The 15,999-nt window shown below is 43.4% G+C and overlaps 1 protein-coding gene and 2 non-coding genes across 3 annotated transcripts; all 3 read left to right on the top strand.

Annotated features, from left to right (window-relative positions):
* The first annotated feature begins 2,968 nt into the window (after positions 1–2,968).
* On the top strand, positions 2,969–11,597 carry eif4a1a (eukaryotic translation initiation factor 4A1A). Its single transcript, XM_061710691.1, has 11 exons — positions 2,969–3,062; positions 5,510–5,552; positions 5,655–5,787; positions 6,605–6,744; positions 6,839–7,007; positions 8,383–8,492; positions 8,597–8,740; positions 8,817–8,954; positions 9,033–9,122; positions 10,286–10,365; positions 10,447–11,597. The coding sequence occupies exons 1-11, from the start codon at positions 3,040–3,042 to the stop codon at positions 10,589–10,591; spliced, it is 1,215 nt and encodes a 404-aa protein (XP_061566675.1). The 5' UTR covers positions 2,969–3,039; the 3' UTR covers positions 10,592–11,597.
* On the top strand, positions 4,953–5,089 carry LOC133420992 (small nucleolar RNA SNORD10). Its single transcript, XR_009770683.1, has one exon. It is a non-coding gene; the product is annotated as a small nucleolar RNA SNORD10 (small nucleolar RNA).
* Positions 7,066–7,202, top strand: LOC133420991 (small nucleolar RNA SNORD10). Its single transcript, XR_009770682.1, has one exon. It is a non-coding gene; the product is annotated as a small nucleolar RNA SNORD10 (small nucleolar RNA).
* Positions 11,598–15,999: the final 4,402 nt, after the last annotated feature.

Genomic DNA, 15,999 nt, shown 5'->3' with positions numbered 1-15,999 from the left:
AAATAAAATTGAATTGAATAAAGTTTAAGAAAGAAAACCCAAGTCCAGAACCAGCAGCAGAACCGGCAGCAGAACCGGCAGCAGAACCAGCAGCAGAACCGGCAGCAGTCCTCTGAGCGGGGCGTGCAGACGTTGGAGGTGAAAACATGCTTCAGATTTGTCTCCAACCAGATTCCAGCAACCAGAATCTTCTGCTTGGTTCCTTTCTTCTTTAGTGCTGGTGTTGTGTGAGGGGGGAACTCTGGAAGTTCCTGGTGGGGGTGGAACCATGTCGGACCGCCCGGCAGAGGTGTCAAGTAACAAAGTACAAATACTTTGTTACCTTACTTAAGTAGAAATTTTGGTTATCTATACTTCACTGGAATAATTATTTTTCAGACAACTTTTTACTTTACTTCCTTACATTTTAAAAACAGCCTCGTTACTCTATTTAATTTCGGCCTTTAAAAAAAAACTATCCAGTTAAATTGCTCCGTCCGGATAGAGTGAATTTGGTTGTGGTTGTTTCAGATGTTCTTGTCCAGTTTTGTTCTTACATCCGTTCCCTCAGATTCCTGCAACTAAACTTGGATGTACATTCCAATAAAGGTTAGGATAAATGATAACATGCCTCTGAAGTTGGACTTTTTGCACCATTACAATACTTATAGGCAACTAGTCATCATATCTTCTCTCTGAAACACATGTTAATGCTCAATAGTACACATATATGGTTCTTTAATATATTTGCATTATACTAAGATGCATTCATTTTCAATGGCTTTTGTCCTTAATGGCTTTTTTCCCCCTTACATTACTTTTACTTTTATACTTTAAGTAGTTTTGAAACCAGTACTTTTATACTTTTACTTGAGTAAAAAACTTGAGTTGATACTTCAACTTCTACAGGACTATTTTTAAACTCTAGTATCTATACTTCTACCTGAGTAATGAATGTGAATACTTTTGACACCTCTGCCGCCCGGTGGCCCGTGAGCGGGAGGATCGGACCCCTCAGGTTTCCTTCGTACGTCAGAACAAACATGGGAGCCTCTGACTGCTCGCTCTGAACCCGGCTGCCTTCTGGTCCTGGTCTCCGTCTTGGTTTGGTCTTGGCTTGGTAGGACAGATGGCTGAACCAGAGACCACGGAGAGACATGGACCGGAACACGTCCCGCCGTGACCTCCACCGTGACCTCTACGTCCCGGCAGGCCAGACGCCCACAAACATCTCCAGACTGCAGTTCCACTAGTTCCAAACTTGTTTAATTAATGCAAACCAATAAAACCATCAACCAACAGTTTTGTGTATGAACCTCAAAGATGTTGAAAGGAGGAAGGAAGCCGTGTTTCTGCATGGTGGAGACGTGCCGGGTCCTCTACAGACCACCAGGGTCCAGATTCAGACCTGCAGGTCCAGATCCAGACCTGCAGGTCCAGATCCAGACCTGCAGGTCCAGATCCACACCTGCAGGTCCTCTACAGACCACTAGGGTCCAGATCCAGACCTGCAGGTCCTCTACAGACCACTAGGGTCCAGATCCAGACCTGCAGGTCCTCTACGGACCACTAGGGTCCAGATCCAGACCTGCAGGTCCTCTACAGACCACTAGGGTCCAGATCCATTGACCTTCATGGTAAAATGTTCAACTTTACAGCAGAAATAAACACGTTTACAGTCTGGTACAGAGCCAGTTTTGTTCTCCATGGTTACATTTCAAATCTTAACACATTTAAAGAACCTCATCAGATGAATTTATAAAAAAACAAGCAACACCTTGCAGTCATCACTATGACGACCATGCCTGTCATCTTGGTATTGACACATGATGGAGAGAACTGATGCAGAGAAACACTAATCTGCATCACAGGTAAACAAAGCTAAGCAGCACATCTTAAAAACTAGGATTGACATAAAACGGGAGTGTCTGCTTTTTCCCAGCCATGTGCTATATGCAGTACTGGAGTTGAGGGGAATGAGGGGGGACGGCATCCCCCCTGAAATAAAAACAGTCAAAATCATCCCCCTGTAAAACTGCCATCCCCCCTTTCCATCCCTTATGTCATTTCATCAATGAATGTGGTTTTACTGCTATTTCAACATTTAGGGTCATCACCAGAAGAATAGCTCCAGAAAAATGTGACAATTTTCACCTTTTTCAGGTAAATTTTCACTTGAAATAAGTAGAAAAATCTGCCAGCGGGACAAGATTTATCTTCTTATTACAAGCAAAAAAATCTTGTTCCACTGGCAGATTTTTCTACTTATTCAAGTGAAAATCTACTTAAAACAGGTGAATATTGTTGTTTTTTTACAGTGATGAGTCTTGTTTTAAGTGTAATGAGATTTTTTTACTAAAATGAGACATTTTAACTAGAAATAAGACAAATATTCTTGTTAAGATTTTGAGTTTTTGCAGTGATCCATTTTACTTATCCTGTGAAGGACAGAGTCATATTGATAAGTTCAGAAAAGTGTTTTTTATTGTTGTGTTTTGATGTATTTGATGTAAGCCCAGTGGATATTTAAAGCTTACAGAAGGCTGCATTTAACTGCTGCTATGTCATTCCTGCAGTATTTCTGCAGGTGTTTTGGTCACTGCTATTATTTGTAATATATTATATTATTTGTAATCAGCACAAATTATCTGTCCCTATGTGATAAAATCCACCATCCCCCCTGATTCTTTTTTACAACTCGAGTACTGGCACGACGAGGATAAAACAGGCTTTCAAAGCACTCTTGTGAAACCTACACATGACGTCAGATGGGGTGTATCCTGTTCTTATAAAGTCTGTCTTTTTTTTCGACTATTTGATTCACACAATCTTCCCTCAGAGAAATGAGGTTCGTGTCTCTTTAAAACACGCAGCTCCGCCCCTTCGTCCTCCGAACACGTAGCCCCGCCCCCCGCGTAGCGTCATCGCCCCAACGAGCCAATCACAGCCCTCGGGGGGCAGGCCCTTGGCTGAGTGACGGCTCCGCGGTCCAATCAGCGCCCGCCACCGTCCGTTGGTCATATATAAGCCATTTTTGCCGCAGCTTCTTTCTTTGGAATAATGTCGGCTGAATATGATAATAGGTGAGTGAAACCGGGCCAGGGAGAACCCGGAGAAAAGAACCGATTCCGGCTCTGTTTTCGTGCGTTTACGTGACGGTTTTGACGGGTTTTTCTGTCGTGTAAAGTGCGAATCCGCCGGTTTTTGTTCGGCCGTCGAGGCCCCGGACCGCGGCCTTGTTGGACCTTCGAGGGTCCGGGAGGACGAGGGGTTTCGGGTCGAAACCGGGTCGGTTTGGGTCTGGATCGGGGATTTAAGGGTTTAACTGGGTCGGATTGGAGGATGGGGAGTAGAATTGAAGCGGTTTTGGTGGGTTTATTGGCGGATCTGGGCCGGGCCACGTGTTCCGCCGCCGCGGCCTCGACGATCAGCGGGTTCGGGCTCGGTTTTTCCGGGAGGTTCGGTGTCATAAACGTGTATTTTGGGTCGGAACAGCGTGTTCCGAGCCCGGACACGTGGTTTTGGGGCCGGGACGACCCTGGTTCCGGCTTGGTTCGAGCCGGGCTCGAGGCCCGGCTCGACCACGCCGGAACCAGGGTCGTCTTGGGTCCAAAATCGTGTGTTTCGGCGTTTCGAACCCGAAAACTGTGTTTTTTATGTTTATTTCACTCGTTAAAGTGTGTTTTTGTTCGGATTCTGTTCCGTGTGGCGGGGAAATGGCGGCCGGGGTGGGGGAGGGGCGGGGGCGCGCATGGCGGGGCCGAGCCTCGCGGGGACGCGCCCAGGTTTATTCTCCATTACTGTACGCAGTTGCGGGGTTTAAGTTCGCCCGGTTGCCTAGCAACACATCCACCAGGGGGCGGAAGCGAGCACCGCTACCGATGGTTAAAGGGAGTGTTGCGGTAGTTACTCAAAAAAAGTAATCTATTACATATATATTTTTTAAAGTAATCCCTTACACTACTTAGTTACTGGTTGCTGAAAGTAACTAGTTACATTACTAGTTAGTGCACGATTTTCATGAATTCCCTCCCAGCTATACAGGACTGTCTCAGAAAATTAGAATATTGTGATTTTCTGTAATGCAATTACAAAAATGTCATAAATTCTGGATTCATTACAAATCAACTGAAATATTGCAAGTCTTTTACTATTTTAATATTGCTGAGCATGGCTTACAGCTTAAGAAAACTCAAATATCCTATCTCGAAAAATTAGAATATTCTGGGAATCTTAATCTTAAATTGTAAGCCATAATCAGCTATATTAAAATAATAAAAGGCAATATTTCAGTTGATTTGTAATGAATCCAGAATGTATGACATTTTTGTTTTTTTTAATTGCATTACAGAAAATAAAGAACTTAATCACAATATTCTATCTATAATGTTTTTTGTCTTAGAGTAACTATAATGTGATTACCCAAATTACAACTGTAACGCGGTACATTACTGCGTTACAGTAAGTAATTAGAAATTCAGCCTCTGAGCCATCGGTGCGTCCGAAATCCCGTATTAAAAAGTATACTTAAATTAGGCGCACTTTTGAGTATCAGTATGCATTAATTCGGACGTACTATTAAGAGCGCAAACGTCACTTCCTGCCGTAGGGAGGAAGGGCCGTGTCGTAGCAGCACAGCTCCGCTATTTCCAGTTTATTCTGGCCGAAACAAGATGACATTATATAATATTGTATATGAATATTATAATAATGTTATGTAATAATATTATACTTATGACGTATCGCTTAGCAACCAAACGCCGCTGAGCCATGTCTTTATCATCCCAGTCTCTACCTTCATTATCTGTGGGATTCTGAGTGGGCGGGGCTATGATAATGAGGCTCTGTTCTGATTGGCTGTCTGAATGGCGCGATACACTACTACGAAAAAATGGCGGAAGCTCCGGCCGATGGAGTTGTTGTGGGCGTGGTTTCACGCATTGGAGGCCAACCTATGGAAATCCACCCCTGCTGTACGGTGATGAAACTCATGCGTGTCAACTGACTCTGCCAGTCCTCGCTGTGTCGGCGCTCCGGCCGGCGTTTTGCCAGCCGGAGAGGTCGGGACGGCACGGACCCAGAGACGTGATCATGACTTGATTCTGAGTGCAGCACCGACCCAAACCCTGGTCCTTGTGCGTTTTTAGAGAACATGAAACCAGTATAAAGGGGATTTCTGAACTTAAAGAGTAGAACCAGAACCACAGCTTCCAAGCACATCGTGTAAATCGCATTTTTGTTACGTAACGACGGGAGCAGAATCTGAACGGCTCGTAGATCCACATCACACTGGACGGCTCATCCGGGCGGCTGTACAGACACTGCAGAATTTGGTTACTTTCCTCCTTCTCTGAGTTGGCAGGCTGAGGGGAGACCACTTTCTATATGTTAAAGCAAGAGAAAACGTGTTTTTCATAATAGGTCCCCTTTAATTTTCGGTGTTCGCAGACGCAGAGCTCTGAACGGTTGGGTGAAGTCGCAGGTGGAACCTCGAGCATAAAAGAATAAACTGTTGTTCTGTCTTCCTCAGAGACAATGGCCCCGAGGGCATGGAGCCGGATGGCATCATCGAGGTGAGTTCCCTGTGTCTGTGTGGGAGCCACTGGTCCCGGCCAGGGTGGCCATGTTTGTAATGTGATGCAATAGCAGGAACTGACTTCTGTCTTCCTCCTCAGAGCAACTGGAACCAGATCGTGGACAGCTTCGATGAGATGAACCTGCGCGAAGCTCTTCTCCGGGGGATCTACGCCTACGGTTTTGAGAAGCCATCTGCCATCCAGCAGAGGGCCATTATCCCTTGTATCAAGGGTGAGTGAGTGGGGAGCATGGTTTCTTTTAGAGCAGGAAAGTCCAAACCCGTGGAGCCCACTGTGACGGGTGTCCGAGCAGAGGTGTCAAAAGTATTCACATTCATTACTCGGGTAGAAGTGTAGATACTAGAGTTTAAAAATACTCCTGTTGAAGTATCAACTCAAGTTTTTTACTCAAGTATAAAAGTACTGGTTTCAAAAAACTACTTAAAGTATAAAAGTAAAAGTAATGTAAGAGGGGAAAAAGCCATTAAGGACAAAAGCCATTGAAAATGAATGCATCTTAGTATAATGCAAATATATTAAAGAACCATATATGTGTACTATTGAGCATTAACATGTGTTTCAGAGAGCAGGAGATATGATGACTAGTTGCCTATAAGTATTGTAATGGTGCAAAAAGTCAAACTTCAGAGGCATGTTATCATTTATCCTAACCTTTATTGGAATGTACATCCAAGTTTAGTTGCAGGAATCTGAGGGAACGGATGTAAGAACAAAACTGGACAAGAACATCTGAAACAACCACAACCAAATTCACTCTATCCGGATGGAACAATTTAACTGGATAGTTTTTTTGTTAAAGGCCGAAATGAAATAGAGTAACAAGGCTGTTTTTAAAATGTAAGGAGTAAAAAGTACAGATAATTGCGTGAAAATGTAAGGAGTAAAAGTAAAAAGTCTGAAAAATAATTACTCCAGTGAAGTATAGATGACCAAAATTTCTACTTAAGTAAGGTAACTAAGTATTTGTACTTCGTTACTTGACACCTCTGGTCCCGAGTCGTGGTTTTTAACGTGTCGTTTCTCTCCAGGTTACGATGTGATTGCTCAGGCCCAGTCTGGAACTGGGAAGACAGCCACGTTCGCCATCTCCATCCTGCAGCAGATTGATGTGGAGATGAAAGCCACCCAGGCTCTGGTTCTGGCCCCCACCAGGGAGCTGGCCCAGCAGGTACGTCCCGGTCCGGGGCAGACGTGAACGTCCAGGGAGGGTCCGGTGCCGGACCGGTGGTCGGTAACGTGTCCTCTCTCTTTTACCCCTGCAGATCCAGAAGGTGGTTCTGGCTCTGGGCGACTACATGGGGGCCAGCTGCTACGCCTGCATCGGTGGCACCAACATCCGCAACGAGGTCCAGAGGCTGCAGGCCGAGTCCCCCCACATCGTGGTGGGAACCCCCGGCCGCGTCTTCGACATGTTGTCCCGCAAGAACCTCTGTAAGTCTCTGGCCCGGTTCCTCTTCTGTTTTATGATTCTGGTTCTGACACCCCTGCTGTACGGTGATGAAACTCATGCGTGTCAACTGACTCTGCCAGTCCTCGCTGTGTCGGCGCTCCGGCCGGCGTTTTGCCAGCCGGAGAGGTCGGGACAGCACGGACCCAGAGACGTGATCAGGACTTGATTCTGAGTGCAGCGCCGACCCAAACCCTGGTCCTGGTGCGTTTTAGAGCAGTGTCTCCCAACCTGGGGTCCGGGCCCCCCCTGAAACTTTGTCAGCTTTGAGGATATGCAGTTGTAAAAATTATATTTGCACATGTTAAATAAATAAAAAAAATCACAATAACACACCTAAGACCCACTTAGAAATATATTTTGGTCATTTTAAAATAATTTAAAATGTTATTTATCAGGATAAAAACTTAAATATATTATATCATTATTCAACATTTAATCATACTACTACTCCGATGTAGGTTGTTAAAGGAAAAATGTAAAAAAAAAAAAATTGCTCTCATATTAATAATACATTTTCAGTAGTGATGCACCGAAATGAAAATTTATGGCCGAAACCGAAAATAATAATAAATACTTTGCAGAATACCGAACATGGTTCTTCAGCAGTTTTTCATTTATTTTGCCAATTTTTTCACCATTGCATATGTCAAATAAATTTGATTTAGGCATGTTTTTCAAAGAAAAAATCTTTTACAAAATTACAAGGTAGAAAATATTTATTGAACATAAAAAAAATAAAAATTTCCCAGCATTATGTTGTTTTGGTTCCACCTCCTGGTGAATGTTCGGTAAAATTCTTATGGGGTTAGTTTTTGGTTGGCCAACGATTTATGTAGTGCGCAACGTTACGGGACGGAGCGGCCAGTCTATTTCCTTATATTACAACGCCGTTATTGTTCGTTTTTTTCCCCCCCCCACTTATTCCACCGAACACCGAAAGTGTTTTTTTTTTGCCATTTTCGGCCGAACAATTTCGGTTACCGAACAATCGGTGCATCACTATTTTTCAGAAATTATTTTATGTCCTTGCAATTATTTTTTTGTGCGTATTTTATACATTGGTGACACAAAAGGAAGGTGAGGAAAAACACAGTACAGGGTAAACCAAAGAGAAATGTATTAAAAAAAACCATAATATTCATTTTTTCAATTAAAGGTTTGTAACGAATAATTCTACTCTTTTGGTGCTAGTACATACGGGTCGGGGGCCCGGCTGGTCTTAAACACAAGTAGGGGGGGCTCCATGGAAAAAAGGTTGGGAACCACCGATTTAGAGAACATGTGCATTTTTAGAAACTAGTGTAGCCCTCAAACTCTTACTTCCAGAACCACAGCTGACTCCTGCTTGTTCCACAGCTTCCAAGCACATCAAGATGTTTGTTCTGGACGAGGCCGACGAGATGTTGAGCCGAGGGTTCAAGGACCAGATCTACGAGATCTTCCAGAAGCTGGCCAGCAACACACAGGTGAGTTACTGAGAAGAGCTGGACCCCAGGAACCTCGGTGCCCGGGCTACACCGCTCTGACCGGCCCGTTCTCTGCTCTGACCGGCCCGTTCTCTGCTCTGCAGGTGGTCCTGCTGTCGGCCACCATGCCGGCCGACGTCCTGGAGGTCACCAAGAAGTTCATGCGGGAGCCGATCCGGATCCTGGTGAAGAAGGAGGAGCTGACGCTGGAGGGTATCCGCCAGTTCTACATCAACGTGGAGAAAGAGGTGACGAGCCGGCTTAAACGGCTGCCGTCTGGCTCCGGCCTGTGGCCCGCAGAGCTGACGTGGCCTGTGTTTGCAGGAGTGGAAGCTGGACACGCTGTGTGACCTGTACGAGACCCTGACCATCACGCAGGCCGTCATCTTCATCAACACCAGGAGGAAAGTGGACTGGCTGACGGAGAAGATGCACGCCAGGGACTTCACCGTCTCCGCCCTGGTAAGGCCCTCGCCGTCCCGCCGCGCTGCACGTCATGTGACGCTACGCTGATCCTAACTGCTGCCGTCTCTGCTCCAGCACGGGGACATGGACCAGAAGGAGAGAGACCTGATCATGAGGGAGTTCCGCTCCGGCTCCAGTCGAGTCCTCATCACCACCGATCTGCTGGTACGTCCTGTGACGGTTCGAGTCCTCCAAGGTTCCCTCTCCTGGCAGCTGCCGTGCTGCTGAAGGACTGAATGTTCCTTGGTACAGAAACTCCCCGTCCTCCACTGTGGCCCGGGCTACGTCCTGGAGACACAACTAATTGATGGGTACAATCTGCTGCCGTGGAAACGGGGCCGGGACCTATGGCCCGGCTGCTCGTCCTCTCGCGAGGATGGATATGATTATTGCTTACAGTAATCCCTTGTTTTTCGTGGGGGTTACGTTCCAAAAAGAACCCGTTAGGTGAATTCCGCCAAGTAGTAACTATTTTTTTCCGCCACGTAACTGGATCTGATCGGGAGAATCAGTACAGAACATTTTGTCGACTTTATGGGTTTGGAGGAAATTTGCAAACTTAAATTTGGCAAGATGTTACCTACATGTACAGTACATATTAAACTAACATTTAGAAGAACACAATGCAAATCTGTGAAGCAGCGAGATGTGAAAGGTGAACCGCGTTAAAGCGAGGGATTACTGTATTTCGTCAACCCGAAATACAATCTGAAAACAAAATGTATAAGTCAGCGGAAAGGGAAGTAAGAACTTTTTTTTTATGAAGCTTTATGTTTCATTCAAGTATCAGCCATAAACTAGTTTTTTAAAGCATCTAGTGTAGAAAATACTACGGTTAGTTATGAGTTTAGAATTAGTAACCCGAGTAAAAAGAAGAGTTGATGCCGGCAGAATATATACAGGACTGTCTCAGAAAATTAGAATATTCTGATAAAGTTCTTTATTTTCTGTAATGCAATTAACAAAAAACCACAAATGTCATACATTCTGGATTCATTACAAATCAACTGAAATATTGCAAGCCTTTTATTTTTTTCAATATTGCTGATTATGGCTTACAGTTTAAGATTAAGATTCCCAGAATAGTTTTCTTAGGCTGTAAACCATGATCAGCAATATTAAAATAATAAAAGGCTTGCAATATTTCAGTTGATTTGTAATGAATCCAGAATGTATGACATTTTTGAATTAGAGAAAATAAAGAACTATCACAATATTCTAATTTTCTGAGACAGTCCTGTACATGAACTAATGTAGCTCCGAGACGGAGCCTTGCGGGACGTTTGTCCCGTTTTGTCCTCTGTGCTAACGCTTGCTCTCCTGTCCAGGCCCGAGGCATCGACGTCCAGCAGGTGTCCCTCGTCATCAACTACGACCTGCCCACCAACAGAGAAAACTACATCCACAGGTGAGATGCCAGAACCCCGCCGCTGCCGGCTCTGACCCGGCGTGTTCCCGTTCCCGTCCTAACGGACCCGTGTCTCTGCAGGATCGGGCGAGGCGGCCGCTTCGGCAGGAAGGGCGTGGCCATCAACATGGTGACGGAGGACGACAAGCGAACCCTGAGAGACATCGAGACCTTCTACAACACCACCGTGGAGGAGATGCCCATGAACGTGGCCGACCTCATCTAGACTCCGCCTCCACCGACCGCGACTTGTTTTAGAAGTTAAATGGTGTTTTTGCTTTCTGATCTGAATTCTTAAACTTTGTTTTTGATAAAATTCCTCCATAAACTTTTCTGCATCCAAACATTTAAATAGTTGCTGCTTCTTCTGTAGCTGCTCCTCCACAAGCAGCTGAACCGACCGTCTTGCTCCAGCACCAATTACCCCCCCTCCTCTCAGTTGAAACCGGTCCGGACCGGCTCCGGCCCAGTCGTCAACCTGGACCGGACTCGGCCCGGACCGGAAAACCGCAGCTTGCTCTCCTCCGTTTCCCTGGTAACGGAGTCAAGCTGAACCCGGATCAGAACACTGATCGTCTCCGCAGTCTTCAGCTCGTCCGCCGTTCAGAAACACAGCTGGTGCTCCGTAAAAGACCCGAACAGTAGAACCGTCAGGACCGAGCGCTTTAACTTTGACACTTTCAATGGTTGTGTTTTTTTTTTTTTTTGGTTTTGTTTTTTTTTTTAACCCTTATTACTTTTGGGGAGGTCAGGTTTGTGGGAGGGGACTGATATGAAAGGACCAAACTAACCAATCAGAGATTAGACGTCTCTCACGTGACCGGTCCTGCCGGCCGCTGACGGGACGCCTCCTGCCCCTCCCCCTCCAAATTGCTTCATGGATTGTTGACCTTTTTCAGACAGTGTATCAAGTTTTCTACATTGGATTCTGTAAAGTATTTATTTTAATGGTCTTTAAAAGAAAAATAAAGGTTTCTCTTTTAAAAGTGAAGCGAGGTGTTTTAAGGCTTCGACGCTGCTTCCCCGCGGAGTTGAACGTGTCCAGTATTGTCGAGATGCAGAACCTCTCACGGCCACCAGGGGGCTCCACGCGCCGCTCTGGCTTTAACGTAAAATTACCCAGAGTTCCATGTTTCATGAAGCCCTCACTGATGAACTTACATGTCTGAAGATGAAATGTAAAAGTCTGAGAAAAAAAAACAAATTTGTAAAAATAAAAAGTGTCAAAAATACTGTCTTGTATCTTGAGGTGAAGGAAGTCTGATCCAATCGCTTCTGCCTCGGTCCGGGAAACAAGCGTTGTGGGGGGGGAATGAACATTTAACCCTTTCAATAAGTTTTAATCCCTTACATAACCATGGCTCTTAATTACGGCATCAGGAATCAGTCCTGCAGGTGACTGGGTCATACGGAAGAATATTAGGGCCAGGCAGGAGAAAAAATATTTGAGAGGGGAAGATCTTTTTTTTTTTTTATGGTGCACTTTGAGAATAAAGTTGAAATTTTGCCTTTTTCCTCAACATAAATCACGACATTTTGACTTTTTTTCTCGGAAGTGCATAATAAAAAAAAATCTTAAATATTTTCATTTTTCTCCTGCCTGGCCCTAATGCTCTTCCGTAGGGTCAGCTGGTTCTGCTCAGATCCATAACAGACCAGCCCGGGGCCACCAACAACCAATCACAGGGCTCTAAAGAACCTGGAAGGTTCTGAATGCAGCAGGAACACGGTCAGAGCCAGCAAGGGGAGGAACTTCTGGAAGGTTCTGGTTTAGATTCTGCACCAGTCTGGACTTTGCGGTCAAAATGGAAGCAGTTTCTTCCAAAAGGTGATGTGCAAGCACGTCTGAATGAAGCCAGAAGCAGAGGTGTCAAAAGTATTCACATTCATTACTCAGAAGTATAGATACTAGAGTTTAAAAATACTCCTGTAGAAGTTGAAGTATCAACTCAAGTTTTTTACTCACGTAAAAGTATAAAAGTACTGGTTTCAAAACTACTTAAAGTGTAAAAGTAATGTAAGGGGGAAAAAAACCATGAAGGACAAAAGCCATTGAAAATGAAGCATCTTCATGGGAGGGAGGGGCAGGTATAAGATTTTCTTCCTCCTGCTCTTTGGTTATGGAATATGCTTTTGATTGTGTTGTAATTTTACTTGTTTGTTTTTTTTGTTTGCATATTTCCATGATTGGAATAAATAAAAATGAAATGAAATCTTAGTATAATGCACATATATTAAAGAACCATATACGTGTACTATTGAGCATTAACATGTGTTTCAGAGAGCAGGAGATATGATGACTAGTTGCCTATCAGTATTGTAATGGTGCAAAAAGTCAAACTTCAGAGGCATGTTATCATTTATCCTAACCTTTATTGGAATGTACATCCAAGTTTAGTTGCAGGAATCTGAGGGAACGGATGTAAGAACAAAACTGGACAAGAACATCTGAAACAACCACAACCAAATTCACTCTATCCGGATGGAGCAATTTAACTGGATAGTTTTTTTTTAAAGGCCGAAATGAAATAGAGTAAAGAGGCTGTTTTTAAAATGTAAGGAGTAAAAAGTACAGATAATTGTGTGAAAATGTAAAGAGTAAAAGTAAAAAGTCGTTTGAAAAATAATTACTCCAGTGAAGTATAGATAACCAAAATTTCTACTTAAGTAAGGTAACAAAGTATTTGTACTTCGTTACTTGACACCTCTGGCCAGAAGATTCATGGAGACGTTTCAAACGTGGGGGGAAATGTTTGTTTGACGAGGCAACAGCTGGACTTCTGAGTGATATAGGGTTCTCTGGTCAATATAGATTTAAAAAATCCTCAAGTAACTCCATGTTTTCCCAGTACGGTTTAGTCTAAGTCAGCTAACTAAGTAAGCACGGGGGGGTTAAGCCCAGGAGAGAAACATGGAGCCAGGTGGCCCCGGATGGACGGTGGTTGAGAACGGAAACAGAGACTTGTAGATGATCCTCAGCAGGGAATCCGTTGGACATATGAAGTATATCTGTAATGTGTTCATGTCAGAGGTTTGGGCTGCAGGTGGAAAGAGCTGAGAGGAGAATCAGGTCAGTCAAGGAGAAGTAGAACCTGCTTCAGGAAAGGTAAAGGTAAAGAAAAGGCTACAGAAGGAGGGGGTGGGGGGGTCACGGGTCCTGCAGCTCTAAGTAGTGAAGACTTTATGAGCTTCTTTAACAGTAAAATCATCAGAATTAGAAAAGATATCAACCAGGCCCACCTGGTAGAGGCTGTGGGTGTTTTTTCAGCTTTATTCAATTCAATTTTCTCTAGGATCTTTCCAGATACCTGATCATGACCCTGAGCAATTATTACATAAACATAAACACTGGCAGGTAAAAACTCCCCTTTAGGACTGAACAGACCAGCACAACAAACTATAAGAACAATGGACAACAATGATCGCTATGAGATACTTATAATAAATAAAAAATGGAAGAGGAGAAGAGAAGGGTGAGAGGCGCCACCCAGTGGATCATGTTGGTGTCCCCCTGCAGTGTAGCTCTATAGCAGCATATCTACAAGAAGCTATGTGAAGAAGGAGGAGGTTCAGAATGCATTAGCCATGGAACTTTACTTTTCAACAAGAGTTTATTTAGTGTTTACAACTGGAGGATTGAAAGGATGGACACTTGGATTTGGTGGGTTGCCCCCCACTGGTGCTGCAGGAGGAGTGGTAGGTGAGGAAAGGATTGTCTAGGTAGAACAACTGAAGGAACTGCAGCATCAAGAATTGACAGATTGGGTAAATGGGGCATTGCAGAGGAGAGAGCAACAGGATGACGTCTGACCTCTGGTGGACAGGAAGATGACTGCTGTTGTTTAGCTTTAACACTTGGAAGTTGAACAGCTTGATTTTCTACTTTGGAAACCACTGGTAGCTAATGCACAGCGTTTACTTGCTGTAGATGATACAGATTTTGATGAACATTTGGAGGAGGAGGAGCGAGGGGTAGAGTATCTGTCCATGAGACGCTGGATACTCCTCATTGTCACTAAAAGTTCCTTACATATGAAGCCAAGAAAGTGGGAATTATATTTGTATGTAAATGCAACATGTTAAAATCAAATAAAAAAAATAAAAAATTCTACATCATATTTAACATATTAATTTAAATTAAATCTGACTGCATTATCCTCGATAACAGTACAGAATATTCCAGTAAACCCTCAAACACTTATTTTAAATAATTTATCCACAATGAATGCTTCACTATGTCAAAAACTAATTTTGCTTGCTGGCCTAACAGCAGCAAAAAAGATAATTGCAGTAAGATGGAAACCACCACACACGCTTAACATCTCCCATTGGTATCTGACTTTTCTTGATATTATCTATCTGGAAATATCTACAGCCCAAATCCATAATGCAAAACAACAAAATATTTTATTTTGGCATATGGCAACAGATCAAATTAAAGCCAAACTTGAAAGATGTATTTAAAATTGTTGCAGCTATCCTTGTCCAGTTTTTGATATTATTATGTTTTGCCTTTATTTTGTGCTTTTTTTGTTTGTTTTTTATCATTGTATTATCTTTTTTTTCTGTTTTCCTTATTATTAATTATTAATTGTTTTCATCAAATGCTTAGGTTCGAGTCGTGGGTTTGAAGGGGGTGAAAATATGTGTATAATGTTTGTTTGACATCATTGTGGATGCCACCGTTTATAATAATAAAAAAGAAGAAATATAAAAAAAATATTAATCTGACTTGTGGTATAAATAAGACAAGTTTATTCCCGGTTTTTCTTGTACATTCTCGTTGATTATTACATGTACTTCTATTTTCAAACATTTCAAACGGTGTCAGTTAAGAATCTAGTGAACTGGCTCCAGTTTGTCCGCAGGTACCGCCACCGGCCACCGGGGGGCAGCAGAGAGCCGCCGCGCTTTGCTGAACAAACGTTTCGGGTTCATTTCATGACTCTCTTATGTGTTGGGGTCATAAAAGAAAGAGAAATGTTTGCTGGATGTGGCTTGTTTTCTTTTTTCTCAAATGTTCTCACATTTTGGAAACTTTTGTAATACTGTATTTGACCCGGTCTTTGTACGTTTTGACCGTATAGAAACGTACAATAATTCTTGCCATTTTAAGAATGAGATGTACCTGCTGGATCTACTGCCCTTACTTTTTAACAACTTGTGCTTTTTATTATTTTACCTCTTTTCTTATCATTTTACTTCATTTTATTTGATATTTACTGTTTATTTGTGTGTTGCTGCTTTTAATGTCGATGTAAAGCACTTTCAATTACCTTGTGTTGAATTGTACTGTACAAATAAACTTGCCTTGCCTTTGTAGAAACAAAAAGACTGTTTCAGTTTGTTTGAGCGGTTTTGTGTGTATTTGTGAGAAAACGTCGTCTCATACTGGACAACGGACTGTCCGGACTACCAGAACCGCTTCCTAGCATTATTTTACCTCGTTGTTTAGAAGTTCTCACCATTGCTGGGTTTATACGGTTCTGAAAGTCCAGTCCCTCACATGTTCAGCCCAACGTCAACATTTGTCCACAGTGGACTCTAAACGCTGAAGATGTGAAGGAGGAAACAGACCTGCGGTTCCTCCACTGACCCCTAGGGGCCGGAACCAGACCTGTGGTTCCCCTACCG

The sequence above is a fragment of the Cololabis saira genome, chromosome 20 (genome assembly GCF_033807715.1).
Source record: "Cololabis saira isolate AMF1-May2022 chromosome 20, fColSai1.1, whole genome shotgun sequence".
Classification (NCBI taxonomy): Eukaryota; Metazoa; Chordata; class Actinopteri; order Beloniformes; family Belonidae; genus Cololabis; species Cololabis saira.
Note: the sequence above shows the minus strand (reverse complement) of the source record. Positions and strands in the feature narration are given on the sequence as shown.

What these genes read in the sequence shown, in the direction of transcription:
- eif4a1a (XM_061710691.1), top strand. Translation starts at nt 3,040, where the DNA reads ATGTCGGCTGAATATGATAATAG. An exon ending in TCGGCTGAATATGATAATAG is followed by an intron (nt 3,063 to 5,509) that starts GTGAGTGAAACC and finishes TGTCTTCCTCAG; the next exon opens with AGACAATGGCCCCGAGGGCA. An exon ending in ACTTCACCGTCTCCGCCCTG is followed by an intron (nt 8,955 to 9,032) that starts GTAAGGCCCTCG and finishes TCTCTGCTCCAG; the next exon opens with CACGGGGACATGGACCAGAA.